Source organism: Rhipicephalus sanguineus, chromosome 4, assembly GCF_013339695.2.
Source record: "Rhipicephalus sanguineus isolate Rsan-2018 chromosome 4, BIME_Rsan_1.4, whole genome shotgun sequence".
Lineage (NCBI taxonomy): Eukaryota > Metazoa > Arthropoda > Arachnida > Ixodida > Ixodidae > Rhipicephalus > Rhipicephalus sanguineus.
The window spans coordinates 173,810,315-173,832,487 of NC_051179.1; the positions used below are offsets into that span (position 1 = coordinate 173,810,315).

The 22,173-nt window shown below is 46.9% G+C and overlaps 1 protein-coding gene across 1 annotated transcript in view; it reads left to right on the forward strand.

The window, feature by feature from the left end:
• Window positions 1-218: 218 nt before the first annotated feature.
• LOC119391860 (fatty acid synthase) overlaps window positions 219-22,173 on the forward strand; it is a 507,973-nt gene continuing 486,018 nt past the window's right edge. The window contains exons 1-3 of the mRNA XM_049415427.1: window positions 219-318; window positions 2,876-3,202; window positions 13,829-14,029. Of these exons, the coding sequence (XP_049271384.1) occupies window positions 219-318; window positions 2,876-3,202; window positions 13,829-14,029 (628 nt within the window). The remainder of the gene's footprint in view (window positions 319-2,875; window positions 3,203-13,828; window positions 14,030-22,173) is intronic.

Below are 22,173 nucleotides of genomic sequence, written 5' to 3' on the forward strand. Positions count from 1 at the left end.
TCATCAAGCGAGTCTCGGGTCGCAGGCAAGGCCTCGGCGAGGACAACCTCCTGCGCATGTGCCATGCGTTCCTAATGAGCCACATCAATTACGTCGCCTCTGCCGACAACTGGTCAAAGGTGGAAAAGACGAAACTCAACACACTCATGCACAAAAGCATCTAACAAGTCCTCGGCCTACCTCAAAACACGTGTACCTGCCGTCTCGACCAACTAGGCATGCACAACAACATCCACGAAGTGACCGAGGCCCCGACCACGGCCCAAGTGGTCCGCCTCTCCTCCTCCAAGGCAGGGCGTCGACTACTAAACGAAATCGGCATGTCCTCACACCCCTACCTTGAACGCGCAGTAACTCTCCCGCGAGATATCCGAGATACCTACATGGTAACTCCATTCCCGCGAAACGTCCACCCACAAAACAACAAACGCAGGCGCCTGGCCCGCGCTCGCGCGATCCTCAACCGTACCGCCGCGAATCGCGGCGCTACTGTATTCAGACTTAGAATAGAAAATTGAGCCAGTTGGTATTGATTCATTCTTGGGACTGTGCAGCGCTCACAAAAAGGGACAAGGAACAGAGGAAGTGTCCTGTGTACTCCTTCTGTCCCTTGTCCCTTTTTGTGAGCGCTGCACAGTCCCAAGTATCAATCTACCGTATTCTTCGATGTGGCGCAATACGGTAACTCCTCCACCTTTGCACTCGCGGTAGTAGATGACGATGGAGCCCTACGCTCAGCCACCTCGGTTAGGCTAGCAACGAGCACCATAGCCGAGCAGGTCGCCGTAGCTTTAGCGATGACCGACCCCTCGCACTCCAGCGTTTTCACATACTCCCGCGCCGCCAATCGGGCTTACGAAACCGGCAACATCTCGTTTGAAGCAGCCCACGTTTTACAAGCACGCAAGCACACGGGCTCGCACTACCTCGCTGGGTTCCCTGTCCTCATAGGCTAAGACGTCCACTCCCAATATCACAACCTCAACGAAACGGCTCATGACCGAGCGCGAGAGCTCACCCGCCGCGAAGATCAATCAGCCACCGAAGAGCTGGGCCCATACATACAGTTTAACGACCCCTTGCTAACCTTCCACGAAATCACCTCTCGCTACCGCAACAACAGAAGCCAATACCCTTTACCACACACAAAGCTCGAACGCGCGCAAGCGCTAGCCTTTCGCATGCTAGAAACGAGATCGCACCTATAGCGGGGCCGACTGAGTCATTACAACACAGACATCACTCCACAATGACCAGATTGCACAGAACTCTCGCACATGCTCTGGCAATGTCCTGCAAGAAGCGCTCAGGAGCTCCGTGCTCCACCACCAACTTAAGGCAGTCCAGAGGGCCCAAGAACTGGCGGAACGCCACCACATTCCCGCCCCGACTTGGGCGTCGCCTACGGTAGCGGCTGCTAGGGTGTCCGCCCTAGATCCCCCAGCGGCTTAAACTCCTCAAGACCTATTAATTAGGTTCTTAACTGACTGACTGACTGACTGTCCCATGACAGAAAAAATTAGGGAGGGACACATGCCGGTTTGTCATCCCATGGCTACGCCACTGCTGTTACAACATGAACCAGTACCAAATGGCCCAACTTACCACGCCTTTAGTAGGCGCCCAGACCCACTAATAGACGCCATACTCTAATCTTATTGATTTGCAAATGCAGTTTACTTCCTTCTGCAGCGTAATTGTATCATAGTAGCAGAGTTAAGTGCAAAAGTTCGGAAAGCATGGTTTCTTTCTGAAAGTAGTGTTTGTCTCACATGTTAAGGCGAAAGCCTAATAAGTTTCATCTTAGCGTGACCCTGAACGGAAAGGGGCATTAGCTGCGTGAGATAAACGAAGCAAAAGTATCGCACAACCGCGCTAGGTGCGCTTTCACTGTGTCTTTGCGGCGTGAAATTGAGTAAAAAAGAAAGAAACGCCGTTTCCGTAAGTACGCAATACCCGAAGAGGCTTGGCAAGCACAAAGGTACACCGAACCATTCGCCTCGTCGGATTTTGATGGTTCGTTTCATCGTTTAGTGCATCGGCACTCATGCGTTCGCCTTCGGGTCGACTTAGCGATAGTGTAGGAAACCCGTGGACTTTTTGTTACTGTCCTCCTTTTTGTTGTGCGCTTCTCAAATCTGCAAATAAAGCTTAGAATAACAGAGAGCTGAGCTAGTTGGTAAGTATTCATTCTAAAAAGACACGGCGTGCAAACAAGAGGCTTGTTTGCACGCCCTGTCTTTTTAGACTGCAAATAAAGGTCCGTTCCTAAAAATTACCTCGTTTACATCACCTTAATACGTTCCAGTAAATAGAAGTACACACGCTGAGATTGTGTCATGTCTTGATTTATTATGGTCCAATGACGTAGCCTGTTATGTGCTCAGTATGGTGATGAATTATGTCTGGACCCTTTGTAATGAATGGGCAGCTTTAAAATGCCAACAATTCTACTATTCCCACGCCCTTAGAGCTTGTGAAATACTACGCAATTAGAAGGCGTCGTGGCCAACTATTTATTTGCACAGGCTATCTTTCGCGAGTTAGATCACCTCTAAATTGCATTTTTTAGCAGCTTACAAGTACTGACGACGTAGTTCACTCAGTAGTTCACTCAGATGTAGTTCACCCAAGTAGTTCACTCAGATGCAGCGCCTAGGTTACATCGATGTGAGAACTAGAATATTTTTGCTCAATATGAGTAATAGCTGCGACACGACTTAAGCAGCGGCGGACGGCATTGCCGCCAAACACTGCTATTGGACACGTTGAGCAGCAAAATGGATATTACTGCAGCGCACAGCTGTTCCACTAGTGTATAACTAAGAACAAAGACATTTACGCCTAATCGTGATACTTGATTTTATAATTGCAGGATTTCTTGGGATACCCGAAAGAATGGGCACCATAAGGGACCTGTCCCGGTTCGACGCACAGATGTTCGGCGTCAACCCAAAACAGGCTCACCTGATGGACCCCCAAATAAGGCTCCTGTTGGAGACTTCATACGAAGCAATCATGGACGCAGGCTATGATCCAGCATCAATGCGGAGTCGCAACATTGGTGTCTTCATAGGCTGTTCCATGTCTGATTCCGACGACGCATTCAGCGTGGACACGGACAAAATAAACGGCTACGGGCTGATCGGCAGCAACAGGGCCCTGTTCTCCAACCGCATATCCTACGCTTTCGATTTCACTGGTGCGTATTACTCTTCAAGGTAATTGACCTGGAGCACTAAATTCACGGCACGTTGCTTGAGTAGTTGCAGAAAAGAATACGGGTGTCCGTCTATGTGAAGTAGTGGAAGTTCGCCTGATTTACTACCGATGCCTAGCTTACGGCTTCAGTTGATCGTACGCAAGAACACCAATATGATTTCTATCGAAAGCACGACAGTGGAAGCCCGCCCAGCCACGGTGGTCTAGTGGTTATGGCGCTCGACTGCGGACCCGAAGGTCGCGGGATCGAATCGCGGCGGCTGCATTTTCGATGGAGGCGAAAATGTTTGAGGCCCGTGTACTTAGATTTAGGTGCACGTTAAAGAACCACAGGTGCCCGAAATTTCCGGAGACCTCCACTACAGCGTCTCTCACAATCATATCGTGGTTTTGGGAGGTTAAACCCCAGACATTATTATTCTTACAGTGGAAGCCCGCGAACACTGACATTTATTAAAACAGCAGAAAAACGTAAACGGATAGGACATATCTTACTTTATACCTGCTAAATTCATGTTATTTTACTGTTTTCAAGCCACGGAACTAGAAAAACTTGGCTGTCGTATTGCTACAATCTACGCTTACTGATTTTTCAGGAACACGTCCATCTCCGGTGGTCTGTGGCATGTCATAACCCTTAGACAATGTCGTTTGCGGTTGTCGGAAGTCTATACGATAGCTCAGCCGACACTCGTTACTCGTTTTAGTGAGTCGCTTTGGTGGATTGAACGGGTGGACGCACAACCGATCCAACAAACTCACAATACGGGCTTTGAAGGCTACGGAGTGAGCGAAAATCGAAATGATGGAATCGAGAGAACCTTGAATAACTCAGCTTGCCAACCTGTTCGATTGTACATCAAGTTTATTTTTTTTATAATTCTGCGATACAAGCACTGGTGAATATTCTTGGCCACACTAATTTCATAGCGCATGATGACGACCATTCTATTTGCATGAATCATACATGTGAGAGGATATTGACCCTTCCCCGCAGATCCATTACGTGCCACGTACATGGAGTGGACACAAGTAGGCTAGTGCCAGATGTTCCAACATCTGGGGCCGACGCCCCAAAGTGCACACGTTGTGTCGTGTGTCAGTATATGAGTCAGGTTTCATTTAAATTTTTATTTATTTATTTAATTTATTCAAGTACACTAAGGGCCCACTAGGGGCATTACATGGGGCTAACACATACCAGAAGACTACTTTTACAGAGAAACGATCATTGCAGCTAATAAAGTGCTATGGTACAGTAATTTGTAAAACATGATCACAAGGTAAGCATTATAAAAAAAAAGTAAACAACGAACAAAGCAACATTGTTACTGCAAGTTACAGGACTTGAAGTACGTTAGCAATGCTGAAATAAAGAAGGCTGGAAGGTAAATCATTCCATTCTTTTATTAACAAAGATAGCGGGGAATGCTTGTATTTTTCGGTCCGGGAGAACATAGCGCTGACTTTGCAAGCATGATCGGTGCGACTAGAAGTGTGACATGGCGGTAGAATACGCGACCGGGCAAAATATGTGTTGCTGTGATACAGGGTGTGGTAAAAAATGTGGTCTGGAGAATTTCCTGCGCAGAGAAAGTGACGGCATATTCAGCGTTTCTTTCAAAGATGAAACGCTTTGAAATCTCGAGTATGATAATAAGATGAATCGTGCTGCTTTATTTTGAACGGCTTCCAGTAGATTATTTGGGTTGTCTGGTGGGGATGCCAAATAATTGATGCATATTCCAGTGAAGGGCACAACCAGGAAATTGTATGCTTGAAGCCTGGTGACCCTGTCGGCAAGACGTAAGCGTCGCTTCTGAAAGCCAAATATATTTCACACATTAGATGTAAAGTATTTTATATGGTCAGTGCATGGTAGAATCGAATTTATAAAACGCCGAGGCATTTACCTGACGTAATCAAGTCTACTATGTTATCGTTTGGTATGTAATTATTAGATTGTGACTTGAAGACAGAATTGGACGTCTAGTGTTTGGTCTTTTCTACATTAATTTGCATATGCCCTTTGCTGCACCACTGTGTTAGCTTATGAAGGTCAGATAGTAGTCTTATGACTTCGCTAGGACCAGCTATATTTGTGTAAATAACGCAATGGTCTGCGAAAACCGAACTGTTGAATTAATATTCATTGGTACGCACTTAACATATATTTAAAAAAGTGGACCTATTACTGTACTTTAAGGGACACCCAACTTGACAGGTATTGGACTGGATCTATTATCATTTCATTGAACTACCTGAGAACGATTCGTTTGAAATTCTTCAAGCCATCGTATTGTTTCGCTATCAAGTTCGACATTACCTGTTTTTGATGTTAGCCGTTTGTGATGTACACAGTCAATGGCCTTTGAAAAATCAGTAAAGAATCCATCAACATAATGAGACAGGTGCAGTGAGGTATGAAGGTCTGTTAGCAACTCAGAAAGCTGCGTTTGGCATGAGAGCTTCGGACGGACACCGTTCCGGTTATTTAAGAGCAAATTATTTCGATTGAGATACGCAATTATGTGTGTGCAGATTATGTACTCAACCAGTTTGCAGCTGAGAGAGGTTAGGGATATAGGGCGGTAGTTATTGAAGCCAGCGTTATCACCAGTCATAGGTATGGGCAGAACATGAGCTATTTCCCAGTCTTCTGGTATACATACGGAGTCAAGTGACTGTTGGAATATTAAATAACGTACAGTTGCGCAAAAGTGACTGGTTAATTTTAAAAGTTTAGCGCTCATGCCATGAGAGCCACGGACCGGAGGAACTCCGCAAGTTTTTTCTGCGCTTGATAAACAGCACATATGCAATGGTACTATTCCAGCGACTCAAAACTGCCCTCAACATAATATTACAGCGGTGCACTCATGAGAGACACATATCCAATGAGCGAATTTGAAGGGACGAACGGCACTGCACACCTCGACGTATCCTGAGGCCTCAGAAGGTACAAGGAGAGCAGTAAAGTGCATGTCAGGAATGTGCTGCATGTTTGGGAGGGTAGAGAGCGATCATTGTGCACATTGGGACTGCATCGCGATTCCTAGGACACCTGAGTTGTTGAGCTGTCAGGGAGAAAGAAGTGCTGGGAAGGTGGAGAAACTAGGAACGCTCGGCACGCCTTTTCTAGATGAAGGGACACCCACAAGTAGCCAAGCGCGAGGCCGGAGACATATGAATCCATTAGAAAGACCTCTGCGTTTTTGGCATCATCGGATTTGATTCTGAGTTTTTCTCGAATATGAGCACGGTGCACTGTTACACAATTCTGTCCGACTTCCATTTCGTTCTGCCGAGTGCTGTAGCCTGTGCCCGCGAACACTGACCAAAGAATTAGCGCTAGCGCGTATACGAGTGTTTGTTTCTTTATCAACTTGCTGTCACTGCAAGCACTTTGACGTTAAAGTGAGTCACCGGAAATGTGCCTCTCTTCAATGACAAAAAAAAGGATCATAAATATATCAGGTGGTATTGAACCAGCGTCAGACATATTTGAACAATTTTGTCAAGCTGACTGAGCACCTGTAGCATCAAAGAGGCTCATGACAGAACACATGAAGCATACGTGACGCGTTTGAGCGTTAGAAACACCATGTTTACCTACATTCCTGAAAAAAGCATAGACCACTTGCGTCACATTCCTACGCTCTGTTCAGAACATTTTGTTGCAAATCGTGCTTACAAAACCTAGATAGATGCCGCTATATATGTACGGCAGAAACTGCAGCACTGCGAACACACTACATAAAAAAAGAAAACCGCACACAGCTCAAGCACAGCACACAGGGCGTATGAGCAAATACCGATATTTGCTCATAAGCCCTGACGAAGACCTGTCCACCGGTCGAGACTGTTGGCAAATAAACCATCTAGTGGTGTCTCTTATCTATCTCGCCATATATATATATATATATATATATATATATATATATATATATATATATATATATATATATATATACAGGTGGGGACGGAAAAGAAGATGCAGGAGTTCAGTCCGTGGAGGCAGAGAAAACATAAGAACGAACATACACAGTAATGACGACCATATTGGACTCGTGATTGCTTGGTGTCGTTACAATTTTGGCGCAGTCTAGTGCAAGATCCTGTGCTACACGCCTGAACAGCTCCGATTTTCCGACCACCATGTACATCGAAGTCGCTGCAAGACATGTACTATGATGTCAAGACGGTGAGCATGGCATGCTGCGTGTATGTTGTAAAGTCGACCTGTTCGCGTGAGCTTTCACTGTTCGGCGACACATAACCCATTCTAGAAGAAAGAAATGAGTCACAAGGAACTTAAAGCGGCCATCGCGCATACTGCTGGGCTGCATAGGGAAGATAGGCCACAGGAAGCTGGACTCGCAAAAAAGGAGGTGGCTGAAACAGGCAGCGCTTTAAGAAGCAAAGATATTTTTCGAGATGTAATCAAGTTACAGGAAGACAATAGCAAGCGGCAAGAATATCAGTTGCAGCTTATAATGCAGGCAGGCTTTAACCGATCTCTGAAGGCACAAATGGATGTAATTGAGCCAGAGATCTACGATGGATCCTCATCAATGAGTGCTCAGTTTCGGCTTGAATTTTATGAATACGCATGCGATCAAAATTTTGGCGTCACGATCATGACAAATTAATGAACAAGCGATTCTACCTGGGTGGCGGTGCGAAGACCTGGCTTGATATTCGAGCAACAGAGAAGGCCGGACATCCTTGGGCGGATTGGAGGCAGAGCTTTCTAGCGACCTTCTGTGAAAGCAACTTTCAAAGCTGGGACCGTGCAACAGCCTTGATGTACCTCTCTAATCCAGTTAAGAACAACTTCTTCGAGAAATGGAGGATATTGCATGCAGCGGACTCTGCACTGTCCGGCTCATCACTTGTGTGCCTTATCACATTGGGACTGACTGAATGCATGCACTGTCATGTTCACCTTGGAACACCACAAGCACCAGAAGAGCTGCTGCACATTATGAAGCGATTCGTTCAACAGCAACGGTCGTCGGTGACAGAAGTGAACACTACTGAAATGTTTTCAGCAGCTGGATGCCCAGCCACGAAAAGCAGCACATGGCAGAAGAAAACGAAATCTATGAAAGGCTGTTCTGACGACCCCTCGTCCCAAACACATCAAACATTTTTTCTCACTGATCGCGCTAAGCTGATATACGTGCCTACACAAGTCAATGGAAAAGACGGGAAAGTTTGGTTGACAGTGGAGCGTCAATCTCTGTCATTAACAAGGACGTTATTCTCCAGCTCAGTATAAGAAAAGATTGTCCCATCATTGTGTACGGCTGTGACGGAAAGAATCAACTTTTTGGAGAATGAGCAGAGATATTCATTACATGTCAGAGCAAGAATACGACTGTAAAAGCACTGGTACTCCACGGAATGAAATATCAACTTTTGTCCCGCCAGGGTATGCAAGAATTGCGTTTGAATCTCTATTGGGAAGGGCAAGTTACCGCACATGACGGCCGCCTCCTGACTACCTTTACAGCTGTGGCCGAAAACCCCCACATGCCCACTGCCGCAGAAGACGTCATTCGCATGTATCCCGAGTTACTTCGTGTAGATGGATACCCGAAGGCGACATCTAGGTTTCAAGTACCATTTGAGGTCCGAGATACAAACGTAGTGAAGGAGAAGGCTTGCGACTTGTCGAGAGAAAAGAGGCTCTGGCTCAAGGCAGATTTACAGAAAATGCTTGATGCCGGCGTCATACGCTCTTCTACGTCTCCCCTTGCTTCACCGACCAAAAGAGGGCGGGACATTTCGTTTCTGCACCGACTACAGACAGTTAAACAAGCGAACTGACTTTTTTTCCGTTGCCGATGCCACATATTGACGAAATAATTAATGAAACCGTAGGCTGCAATGTTTTTTCTCGTCTCGACCTTTTCAAGGGCTTCCGGCAAGTACCTCTGCAATAAGAAACGAATAAGTTCTCAGCTTCCATTACGCCGTTTGACGTGTATGAGTACAATCGGCTCCCATTTGGCTGGAAACATTCTTCAGCTTGGTATTAGAAGATGATGAACAGTGTTTTGAAGCCACACTTGGGAGTATTCTGCAACGTTACATCGGCGACATCCTAGTGTACTCGACATGAAAAGAGGAACACTCTGAACATCTCGGGAAAGTGTTACAAGCCCTAAACCACGCGGATATCAAGATAAACGAGAAAAAGATGGGTTCTTTAAGTTGAAACTGGTTTTCCTTGGAAGAGTGTTCGACGGAACTACCAAGAACACTAAAGAGGAGTCCATCCAAAGGATCGCCAAGCTAACGAAGCCACATGACATTCACTCACTTCGAGTTTTTCTTGGAATCGCAGACCACTTAAAAATTTTATTAAAGATTTCCCGAAGATGACAAGTGCATGACGTAGCTCACGAAGAAAGAGATGCCTTTTTATTGGGACCGAAGATTGCGAAAGGGCTTATTAAGAACGTGTACGTTGTTCTTCACCTACTCGCTCAAACACACAGAGACAAAAAGAAAAAATCCGTAAAACAGGGGGTGGATGCTCGAGCCAACGTTTCGACAAGTGGACTTGTCTTCGTGAAGGCTGGAACTGATTTCCTTAGCTATCGTGTGTATATGCTTCGTGCCCTCTCCAAAAGAGGAGAGAAGGGGTGGGGGGGAGAGGCCACCGCAACGATTGGGTGAGTCATAAGGAACGAAAAAAAAGGGGGGGGGGGAGGACGGGAGGGTGTACGTTTCACTGAATGATTGTCAATGGAAGCACGTGGCATTTTAACAATAGTAGGTTCGAAAGCTTAGAAGAAGGGATCAACTCTCATTCGTTTTCGTTGTGTATGTGCCATGTCGAATACATTCGAGAGCCCCCTTAGAAACGTTAATGCCTGCTGGCTGGAGTGTATTGAACTTGTGAATAAGGTATGACTCTGTATATTTTCTGTCTCTTGGGGACCGGAAGTTTGACTGAAGTATGTAAAGTTTGAGATCTTCGAAGTTGTGACCTGCTACATTAAAATGCTGTGCCACTGCTTTGGGTAACTTGAAATTTCGCTGTGTCCGCGCGATGCCCGTTTAATCTAACATTAACAGGTTGTCCCGTTTCGCCAATGTACCGTTTTTGACAATATGAACATTCGATCATGTAGATAACGTTTGAACTAGTGCAGGTGAAACTAGATTTTATATGATGGACGTAATCACTTCCGGTGCTTTTAACTATAACGACATCTTGAAGGTGCTTACAAGTCTTACATCTTGGACGAGACCACGGTGTTATGTGGGCAGTAGAATGAGGGTTTACTTTTGCGTGCACTAACATGTCCTTAAAATTTTTATTGCGGCGATACACGACCTTTGGTACTCCGGGAAACGCTTTTCTAAGGCGCTCGTTGCTTGCCAGTATTGGGTAATACTTACGGAGGATATTATTTATGTTTGGTAGCGCATTTGAGTATTTGGTTATAAATGCTGGCGGCTGGTTAGGCCGTGCTACGGGGGCCCTTTGAGCTAGTGATGATTTCCTATCTAGTTGACATGCTTCGTTGAAGACCTTGTTTAGAGCATCATGCGGGTAATTTCTTTTAACTAGTGTTTCCTTTAGGTTGCTTAAGTGGTGAACGTAGTCGTTGTCATCGCTACAGATCCTTCTTATACGCCTCGCCTGTCCTACAAATATCCCTTGTTTGCAGTGTCGCGGGTGATGACTAGTGTAATCTAGGTATTGCTGGCTGTCTGTTGGTTTTCTGTAAAGCGTCGTCTTTAATTTTCCTGCTTCAATAGATACCGTCGTGTCTAGGAAGTTAATTTCACTGGGAGAATGGTGCATGGTGAATTTAATACTAGAGTGAAACTTGTTACAGTGGTCAATGAATGCGTTTAGTGTACTTACGCCATGTTCCCATATGATAAATATGTCGTCTATGTAACGGTGATAGGTGGAAGGCTTCACTGGACATGACTCCAACAGTTCCGATTCTAAGTGTCCCATAAAAATGTTGGCGTATGTTGGCGCAAAAGGGGTTCCCATGCTAGTGCCGAAAGTTTGCAGGTAGTAGGACGAATCAAATTCAAAATAATTTAGCGTCAGGACTAGTTTAAGTAACGATAGGTAAACTTCAGCATTATGTGCTTGCTTTCTATGAGTGATTTTGAGACCGCTTCAATCTCTTCATCGATAGGTATATTCGTATACAAGGAGCAGACATCTAATGTTACCAGAATGGCTTGATCAGAGAGTGTTTGTGTTTCGTTAATAGAATCTATTATTCGAAGGAAATGAGGTGTATCTTGAACAAACGACGGTAGGTTAGATGGTATTTTAGATAAATGATGATTTAGAAATGTTGATAGCGACTCAGTAGGTGTATTGTTGTTAGATACTATAGGCCTGCCCGGGATTTGCGCGATAAGCAGTTCATCTATGGACACCTTATGGATCTTCGGAAGAAGGTAGAAGCCGCCTGCCTGCTTGTTTTTAGGCATCAGGAAGCGGTGCTCAGAGTGTGTGATTAGTTCCCTAGCTAGAAAATCCGTGATCGTATGTTGTATGCTATTACTATATTCTTGAGTCGGGTCCGTGGCTAATTTTCGATAGTGCGTATTGTTGCTGAGTTGTCTGATAGCTTCGTTTTTATATTTTTCTATAGGCCAGATTACTATACTACCTCCTTTATCCGCTGGTTTTATCACAATGTCTTTTCTGTTTGAAAGTTGTTTCAAGACCTCCTGTTCTGCGTAAGTTAAGTTCTTCGGCTTTCGACTCCGTTTAGCTGTGCTCAGAATTTCCCTTGAGACTAGTTTTATATATTGATCTAACTCTTGGCATTGTTCTGCATCTGGTGTCCAAGTGCTTGGCGGACGCAAACAGTCATTGCTTACGTCTTCCGTATCCGCCTTATCAAAAAAGAATTCCTTGATGCGCAAACGTCTTGAAAACTCAGTTATATCTTTGTGGAGCTCGTACTCGTTCACTGCATTGTTTGTCGGACAAAATGTAAGGCCGCGCCTGAGCAGATCTATTTCGACTGGACTTAAGCTTTGTGATATGTCTACCACTTCGCTGCGGCGTTCTGGGTGTTGGGCTGGGATTGCGGGGCTTTCTACCGTGTTCATCGAATTATTGAGGGCAGAGTTCGTAGCATGATTTTCTTTGCGCTTTTCCTTGATCAGCAATTTATCTTGTCTACGTTCTACAAACTGGGCAAGTTCTTCAGTTTCCTCTTCAGATAAGTTAACGCTATTAAGTTGGTTGGTGATTAAAGCAAGTTGATTTCCGCAATGTTCTTTTAAAATACCTATTAATGACAAAGACGCGCTTTCTATAATGCTGTTCCATTTCGCTAATAGTTTAGGCGGTAGGGTACCAAGAGCACATCTGACCTTAATTTTAAGACCTTTCGGAATTTTCTTTTCTTTAATGTAGCTAGAGTATTTCTTCAAATGCATTCTGTAGTTTGTTTGTTTTGCGGCGAGTTTACGGGATTGGAGAAAAGACGGAGATTTGCGGTTGCCTTTCCTGTCCTTGGTGTTTGTTAGTCATTTCTGTTGGAGTCGGGCAGACCTACGGGGCACATTTTCAGGGGGTGTTTTCTTATAACTCTTTGTGTTAGTGGTGAGGTCTGACCCGATGTGTGTTTCTGTATCTGTTTGTTTGCTAGCGTTCGCAGATGTCTCTGTTAGGGGAGTGCGCGAACTTGTTGCCTCTGCTTTTTGTGTCGGTTCTGTTACTGGTGTTATTATCACGTCCACCGTCTGAGTAGATGCTTCTTGTGTCTTAGCTACGGTGGGGCGTGAGAGACAAGAAGAGACTTACGAAGACAGGCGCCTGTCTTCGTAAGTCTCTTCTTGTCCCTTCGTGTTTGAGCGAGTAAGTTACGAATAAATTTGTTCCGACTACGCCGAATTGCAGCTTTGTACGTTGTATGTCATCGGACACTATTCTTACTCTACCGCACCATATTCTTCCTCTACCTGTTGGCATCACGTAGCACGTGATCTTTTTACGAGCTGCCAGCTTATCAACGAGCTACCAGCCCTTAAATAGTCGTCTTTGGTTCATTCATAGCGAGGGTCTCGTTCTTGCAGATTGATGCCTTTAGGTAGTGTGCGAGGGATTATTGGTCAGCTGCCAGCTCATGACGCCACCAGGCAGAAAAAGAGTGCTCCAAACTCGCCGCCGTGGCTGCGATTGGCGCCGACTAACACTCTCAGCTTTAGATGCATATATATACCCCATAAAGTGGACGGGAGGATGACCCCCGCTGTAGCTCAGTGGTAGAGCATCGGACGCGTTATTCGAAGGTCGCAGGTTCGGTCCCTGCCTGCGGCAAGTTACGTTTTCGTTTTCTTTACTTTCTTTACAATTTTGTCCTGATTACTACAAATAACATCCCCCATACTTTCCGTGGTATTATTGTCTGTTAGTTCTCATTTATGTTGGGTCTAACAAAGAAAAACGAGCCCTTAAAAAGTCATCTTTTCTACGGACATAACGAGTGTGTCTTGCGTATTTGCAGGGCTCTAAATTATTACCATAGTTAGGAAATGAGAAATCCAAAATTCTGACGCACTGACTTATTCGAGATCGTTCATTGTGCATCTTCAGGTCCGAGTGTGACGGTGGACACAGCGTGCTCATCAACACTATCAGCTCTTAATCACGCTGTGCTGGCAATGCGTTCTGGGCAGTGCGAGGCAGCTATTGTAGGTGGATGCATGGTGGCCTTAAAACCAACCACTTCGCTAAGCTACTTGCGCCTCGGTATGCTGTCACCAGACGGAAAGTGCAAGGCATTCGACGCACAAGGTACGTTTTCAGTGCATCACATCGAAGCTACAGTACATTGATTTTGCTGTGTTTTCTTGCCAAGTACAGATATCTTGCTTTTAATGTCTTCGGCCGCCTTCACGACTTATGAATCATAAAGAGCTTCCTACAACCACGATGTAAACATGACTTTTTATTTAAAGCACGTATTGATTACTGAAATCGCCGATCTCCAAAAGCCCTACGCCCTGAAACCAATGCATTCACTGAGGTAGAGTTTATGAGAAAGGCAATGGGAGTGCAAGCTTACTACAGTACCCAATCGTGCATGCCACACTTTTCTTAAGTTGCCTTTCGCATAGAGAATAATGCAGATTATTTAGCCGCATTACCTTATGTAGCACAGATTATTTTTAGAAGACGCCAAAATAAATATCTTGCTCATTATATAAGGTTGGCGGATGATATTGGTACGTGTTTCACTGCGCATAATATTCTAATGCACGGACTTTGAAGCAGTTACTTTCAATTGTTGTCCTAGCTTGAGGGCGCGGATTCAATTCCCGGCCACGGCAGGTGCATTCCAAGGGGAAGAAATGCAAAGAACACCCGTGTACTTAAATTTAAATGCCCGTTAAAGAACCCCTGGTGGTCAAAATTAGTCTGGATGGCCTCACTAGGGCGTGCCTCGTAATCTTATCGTGATGTTGGTAGGTACGTGCCCTAGCAATATTTATATTTCCTGTTGTCCGTCTTTATTATTTTTAGTGATTTGAGATATCTTACTTTTTACTTAGCGCGTTATCTCCAAGTTCTGTTGCTTCTTCAGGAATTTGTGTAGTTACGGTTTCTTTCGTTTGGTCCACGTTGCTATTTCCGAAACATATTTTTCTTCTCAACGGAAATCCGGAATTCCTATGTTTCTATCCTGAATGCCTCTGGGTTAGCCTGTATGTTAATGCTTTATAAAATTGACTTTGTTTTTTTTGTTCCTCCGTAAGGCTTTTTCAAGTCCACTTACAATTTCTATGACTTCAGAAGAACGTGCTCATTCTATGGATTCTATCACTCGCATAAAATTCCACTGAGACCAGTCAAAACAAGCGGAAGCTGCGCGACATAGGTACTATAAAGGCAACAGTAGAGTGTCAATTATCTCGTGCCTTGCTCGAGGTCAATGACTCCACTGTACTGACACTATATTGACTCTACTGTACTGGCACTTTTGACTCCAGTGTGCTGGCCTAGCAAAGGGTGGAGAACAACAAAAAAACAACAAACAATTGCGAAAAAAGCGCGAAAGAACATCAAGAAAACCAACCGGAGGCTGCGACGGTTATATGTGTGCAAGAACTTGGTCTCTCGGTTCCCATTTCACTTCCGTCTTCATGCAGATATGAATGAGCTGCGATCACGTGCGATATGTTGTTTTCGTTTTTCTTGCATTGTGTTAATAAACATTAGTGGGAAGTCAGTGCTAGTCCTCGTCGGTTCCTTGTCCTTGTGTATCTCCCGCGTTCATCACGTAGCTATGGAATACCAACTAGCCAGGTCACACACCTTGCTTTAGTATACAGTAGAAGGGTGCGGATAACAAGTAGAGGTAGCCGACATTATAGTTCACTATCAGCGGAAAAACTTGACGCAGCCGGGCCACCCCTACTGAAACGTTCTGTACGCCATTTTAATAAGTACATATGTTCCTTTGCAGCATCCGTATATTTTGCTTATGTTTTCATTATATTAACTCGAAAGTGATTTATGCCGGTGTCCACCAAGGTTTCCCTGGCGTATTTCCGTCACGGATAAGACGTTAATAAAATATGCAATAAAGGGTGACAAAAAAAAAGAAAGAGTGCCGTCGTCGAGAATAGAACACACTACCTCTTGGCCCGCGACGGTAGGTACCCAGTGTTTTGCTCACTACGCAACCGAAGCAAATGCCCGAGGTACCTAGAACGCAACCTTACATAGAGTTAATAAGCTGACTCTAGAGGAAAAGCTGTCCCGCGTGACCGCTAACCACAAGAAAGCTGACATCTTGGAACGTTGTCATTGTTGCCATCACATTACTTTAAAGATGCGCCAAAAATAGCCTTATACAACGCTCACTATACTCGCCATATCAATCTTCAAAAAGCACTTGCCCAATAAAAAAGTTAGGATATTGTTTTGCGTTTATTTTGAATACTTTTACGAAAGAATACAATGAATATTTATGCCATTTACGGTGCGCGGAAAGAAGCGTTCGCAGACTGGTTACTAGATGGCACCACCATACCGGCATCCATACTCAAGTGCGTGCTCGCGGCCGATTGCGCTGGTTTGCGCGATGTGGTATGTTAAAGCCCCTGAAACTTCGTTTACGTCGTAGTTGTCATAGCGTCTCGTCGTGTGCGTTTTCCGTCGCCAAGTACAAACAACGAGTTCATGTGACATCCGTTTTTCCTTGAAGCTGAAAACTTCAATGCAAACTAGGAAGGACAGCAAAGAAGAGATGAGACAAGCACTGGAAGTTATGTAGCAACTAGGCGCAACCGAAGGTTTTGTCTTCGGCGTAAAAACTTCGTGTGCCGTGCAACTTTATCCTTGATTCAAGCTTTCGGGTGACGTCTCACTCACATTCTCCGTTGCATGTTGCAATTGATATTTTTCTGCTTTATGGCTCTCTGCGCTGAAGTACGGCAGCAATGAGCTCAAAACGACTGTGGATACAGGTGTCTCGTCATTGCAAGTCGAAGAACCGCACGACCACTGCTGGCACATCGAGCTGCGAATCCGCTAAGTGACCCTTGTGGCAGCGAACGGAGAAACTCTATTCATCATGCCTTATTGGTAGCGCATGCATGCCTGCTAAAAAAAAAAAAAAAAAAACATGGCTGACCCCTCTGTCATAGGAATCGGTATAACACGAAAGTTAAACGTGTCTTCGCAGACGTAGTTGAGCGTTTGTTGTGCATTGTTTGCCCCAAAGGCGAAACAATGAATGCTATAGCAACAAATTGTAATGCCATGTGAAGAATGGCAAGCAGCTTGAAACTTGCAGCGGGCTGCTCAAGAAGAAACGACGCACGGAACGAACATACACAGGATGAGCGCGAACTAACAACTGTCACAGCTCGACAGTTAAAGCGCGCTCCTCAAACACATAGGACGCAAGAAATGAACGCACAAGTATGAACAGAATTAGCGCGAACTAAATGTCCAAGTTGTAACTTATTTCCTTTGAGCAGCGCTCTCCTTTCCCAAAAGCAGCCGCTGCAGTGAGCGAAGTTACCGCCCTGCTCTCTGTAACTTCAACGCAAACTTGCTGTGAGAGCAAAAGACATACAAACCACCGCCATCATGAGAAAAGCGCGCGTGCACGAGTGACCACGCTTTGCAGAGGCGCGCGCTCATCGCAACGCGTGGGGCGACGACCTTTAAAGCGCACCCTCTGACGTCACTAGAACGAGAAAGGTACCGCATTCCTTTTCTCTTCGCCGCCGTGTGATCTCGGCGGCTTCGCCACATAAATGGTCCAGCTCGTTCGCTTCGCTAGTGCCTCCTCACCGCTGACGCACGGCGCTTTGGAGGGCGATTGTTTTTCTAGCCTGAGAAAAGAGTGCAGGAACTTTACGACACGCGGCATCGTTCTGATTTAGATCACAAGCCTCTCAAGGCATTGAGTAATGCCTGGGTTCTGCGCTTTTAGATGCAGAATCCGACGGTAATCGGGCAAAGCTCTTTTTACTATTCACAGCGGGAAGTAAATGCGAAACATTTCTTAGCAAATTTCTGTGACTTTAAACGTATCTATCTATCTATCTATCTATCTATCTATCTATCTATCTATCTATCTATCTATCTATCTATCTATCTATCTATCTATCTATCTATCTATCTATCTATCTATCTATCTATCTATCTATCTATCTATCTATCTATCTATTTGATCATTTATCTATCTCTGTGATGATCTATATATCTCTGATGATTTAAATGGTGTTAAGGTGTTTAATAGACGGCACTCAACGAGAATGAGTAATGGCGACAGTCACGGCAAGGCACGAACTCTGCGCGAGCGGCGTCCTTTCAGAAGCCAAAGAGGACAATCCACAAGAAGGCGCTGGAGAGAGCAACACATTACTATGTTCCAAGGCTTTGCTACAATTACCCCGGGTACGAAAAGGGAGCCGCCCGGCGACCTAACAGCTGGTCACTATGAGCGGATCATAGTAGGCCTTGAGGCGCTCCACGTTGACAATGTCGCGCCCTCGACGGCGCCTGTCTGAAAATGGTTCGATGGGTTCGACCAGGTAGTTGATCGGGGATGTGCGCTCGACCACACGGTAGCAGTTTTGACGAGAGCCCACTTGCAGTGGTAGGGACGGAGAGCCATACGAGCGCTCCAGGTAGGAACGTGCGCGCAGAAGTGGTGGTAGCATCACGAATGCTCTTCTGGAGCTCCTGTTCATGCGTCGTAAAGGTCTTGGCAAGCTCGCGACACTCTTCAGCAAGCCTGGCTGTGTCAGAAATAGGCGCACACTCCGATGGATCCGGTTTGTATGGAAGTATCGTGTCGATGGTGTGCGACGGGTGCCTTCCGTACAGAAAGAAGAAGGGTGGAAAACCAGTAGTGCTCTGAGAGGCGGTGTTATAGACGTAGGTGACGAAGAGCAGAGTGGCATCCCAATTTGTGTGATCGGCGGCGACGTACATTGAGAGCATGCCGCTGAGCGTGCGGTTAGGCCATTCGTCTGCGGGTGGTAAACAGTGGTTTTGCGGTGAACAGCATGGCACTCTTTGAGAAAGGCTTCGACGACTTCCGACAAGAAGACACGGCTTCGATCGCTGAGAAGCTCCTGGGGTGGACCGTGACGCCGCATGAATCGGTGTAGCAGGAAGGACGCAACACCGCGCACTGCAGCCGTTGGAAGGGCAGCGGTTTCGGCGTATCGCGTTAGATGGTCAACAGCGACGATGCCCCAGTGGTTGCCAGCCGACGTCAGAGGAAGTGCTCCATACAAATCGATGCCCACGCGCCCAAACGCACGGTTAGGGCAAGGTAATGGTTGTAGACCAGCTGGCGACACGTGCGTTGAAAGTTTTCGGCGTTGGCAGTCGAGACAGGAGCGAACGAACGTCTGCACGTAGCGATACATCCCTCGCGAGAAATATCGTTGTCGAATGCGGTGGTAAGTTTAGGATACACCAGAGTGCGCGCATTGCGGATCAGGGTGGAAGGCCTCGCATATTTCAGAACGCAGACTGAGGGGTATCACTAGTAGCCACTGGCGGCCGTCGGCGTTATAATTTCGTCGGTGCAGTAGGTCGTCACCAATGGCAAAATGGTGCGCTTGACGACGCAACGCGCGAGTGGATGGTGTTGCCGACGGATCAGTGAGCAGGTCGATCAGCGAGGCGATCCATCTATCCTTGCGCTGTTCGGCAGCGATGGTGTGAACGTCGATGGAGGAAACAGCATTGTAAGATACTGAGCACGGGGCATTGTCGTCAGGCAAGGGGGAGCGCGAGAGGGCGTCGGCGTCAGCATGCTGGCGTCAGTTGCGGTACAGCACGCGGGTGTCGTAGACTTGCAGGCAAAGTGCCCAGCGGGCGAGACGGCCTGATGTATCCTTCAATGACGACAGCCAGCATAGTGCATGATGGTCGGTGACGACATCAAATGGGCGACCATACAAATAAGGTCGGAACTTTGTAAGGGACCAGATGATCTCCAGGCACTCCTTTTCCGTGACTGTGTAATTGGGCTCGGCTCTAGTAAGCCTACGGCTTGTGTATACCACGACATATTCGGGGAACCCTGGTTTGCGCTGCGCAAGAACAGCGCCTAGGCCTACACCGCTGGCGTCCGTCTGTACCTCCGTTGGGGCCGTAGGGTCGTAGTGGCGTAGTATGGGAGGAGACGTCAACAAACAACAGCTTTGCGAACGCGTCGTCGCACTCGGGCGACCACGAATTTAGGGGTCCGTTAATCAAGGAGCTTCGTCAGCGACGATATGATGATGGCAAAGTTTCGTATGAAGCATCGAAAGTATGAACACATTCCTACAAAACTGCGCAGTTCTTTCACGGACGCAGGTTTGGGATATTCGGCCACGGCCTGAAGCTTGGCCGGATCGGGAAGGATTTTGACCTTAGACACGACGTAGCCGAGGTTTGTCAGCTGCCGTGCCGCAAATCGGCACTTCTTGATATTCAGTTGGAGGCCGGCGCTGCCCAAACGTGTCAAAACATGCCGCATACGTTAGAGATGCGTGGAGAAGTCTGGAGCGAAGACGACAACGTCGTCCACGTAACACAGGCACGTGTGCCATTTCAAGTTGCGCAGAACGGTGTCCACCATGCGCTCGAAGGTCGCGGGCGCATTACACAGACCAAACGGCGTGAGGTTGAACTCGCACAAGCCGTCGGGCGTGACAAAGCTGTCTTCGGTCAAGCGTCATCAGCCATGGGTACTTGACAGTACCCCGAGCGCAAATCGACAGATGAAAAGAATTCTGCTCCTTGGAGGCTGTCGATCGCGTCGTCAATTCGCGGCAGAGGATAAACATCCTTGCGGGTGATCTTGTAGAGCCGTCGGTAGTCCACACAGAACCGCACAGAACTGTCCTTCTTCGCAACGAGAACAACAGGAGACGCCCATGGGCTGTCGGAGGGCCGAATTACATCGTGTCGAAGCATATCGTGCACTTGCACATTGATTACCCGACGTTCTGGGGGAGAAACGTGATATGGGCATTGCCGCAGTGGTGGTTGGGCGCCAGTGTCGATGCGATGCGTATCAGCGGACGTGCGGCCGAGGGAAGTTTGCCCGACATCAAACGACTGACAAAATTCATCCATTAAGCACATAGGCTGGGAACACTGGACCAACGTAAGGTTGTCAGCAATAGAGGGACCAAATACATAAGCGAGTGACGAATCAGACGCGGAAAACAGCACTGAGGGTACGGGAACTGGTAGAGTGCGAGTCCTCGGGTGCCTCCAGAACTTGTGCGTCTTCAATGGGTTCCACTCTGCCGAGACGTTCCCCGAGAACCAACGTAACAATGTACGGCGATGGGTTGGTAACAAAAGTAGCGGTGCTGCCCTGAGTGATTCGCACGGTCGCGAATGGTACTACCAGCAACCCTTTCGCTAGTGCATACGTGGTCAGATGGAGAAAGGAGTGTAATGGTGACGGAGAGACCGGCGCAGTAGACCGACACAGCCGTTGACGAGTTTGGAGGCACTTTCGTATCGTCTTTGAAGAGGATCTTGCTCACTGCCGATGGACTGTCTGCCGGCGTCAAATGTTAGAATGGTGAGAGTTCGATTTCGGCTGCTGCGCAACGAATTACGGCGTCGTGGCGGGAGAGAAAATCCCAACCCAGGATGACGTCGTGGGAGCATGCCGCAATTACGATGAACTCGACGTTGTACAGAACGTCCTCAATGACGACGCGGGAAGTGTATACTGCCGTAGGATGAATACTTGGGGAGCTCGCGGAACGGATGGACATCCCAGAAAGTGGCGTCATCACTTTTCGGAAAGCGGCAAAGTTTTGCGTCCATAACGGAGACAGCGGCTCCAGTATCGATAAGGGCCGATGCGCGAACACCGTCCACAAACACGTCGATTACATTAGATGAACTTCGCTGAGGACTTTCACACTAGCGTCGCAGCCCTTGCCTCCTGGACTGCGACGACTAGTTTTTCTGCTCTCGTGCGCCCGAACGTGGCCGCATGGGTGACAGTGAGCGACGTCGTGGAGACGGAGAGCGGCGAGTAGCTAGAGGGGGGCGTGACGTCGGTGACATAGCTGGAGGTGGGTCGTAGAATGCACGGCTTGACTGGCTGGTGACGGTGACGCGACTTGAGGCCGCCGCACGCGATGGAAATAACGCGCCACGTGCCCGGCGTAACCGCATGCAAAGCCACCGTCTCTACCACCGTCTCTACCACCGTCTGCTCTGCACGAACGGTTCAGCCCCTGCAATGTATGGCCTGCCAAAAGTCCACAAGCCTGGTGTTCCACTTCGACCTATTGTCGACTTCACCAGATCACCGCTCTGCCGACTATCGGGCTACCTTCACCAAGTGTTGAGTCCTCTAGCCGGTAAGACGTCGACACACATCGAAAATTCGTCTGCTCTTGTTGCTAAGTTAAAGGATGTCACACTGAGTGAAGACGACG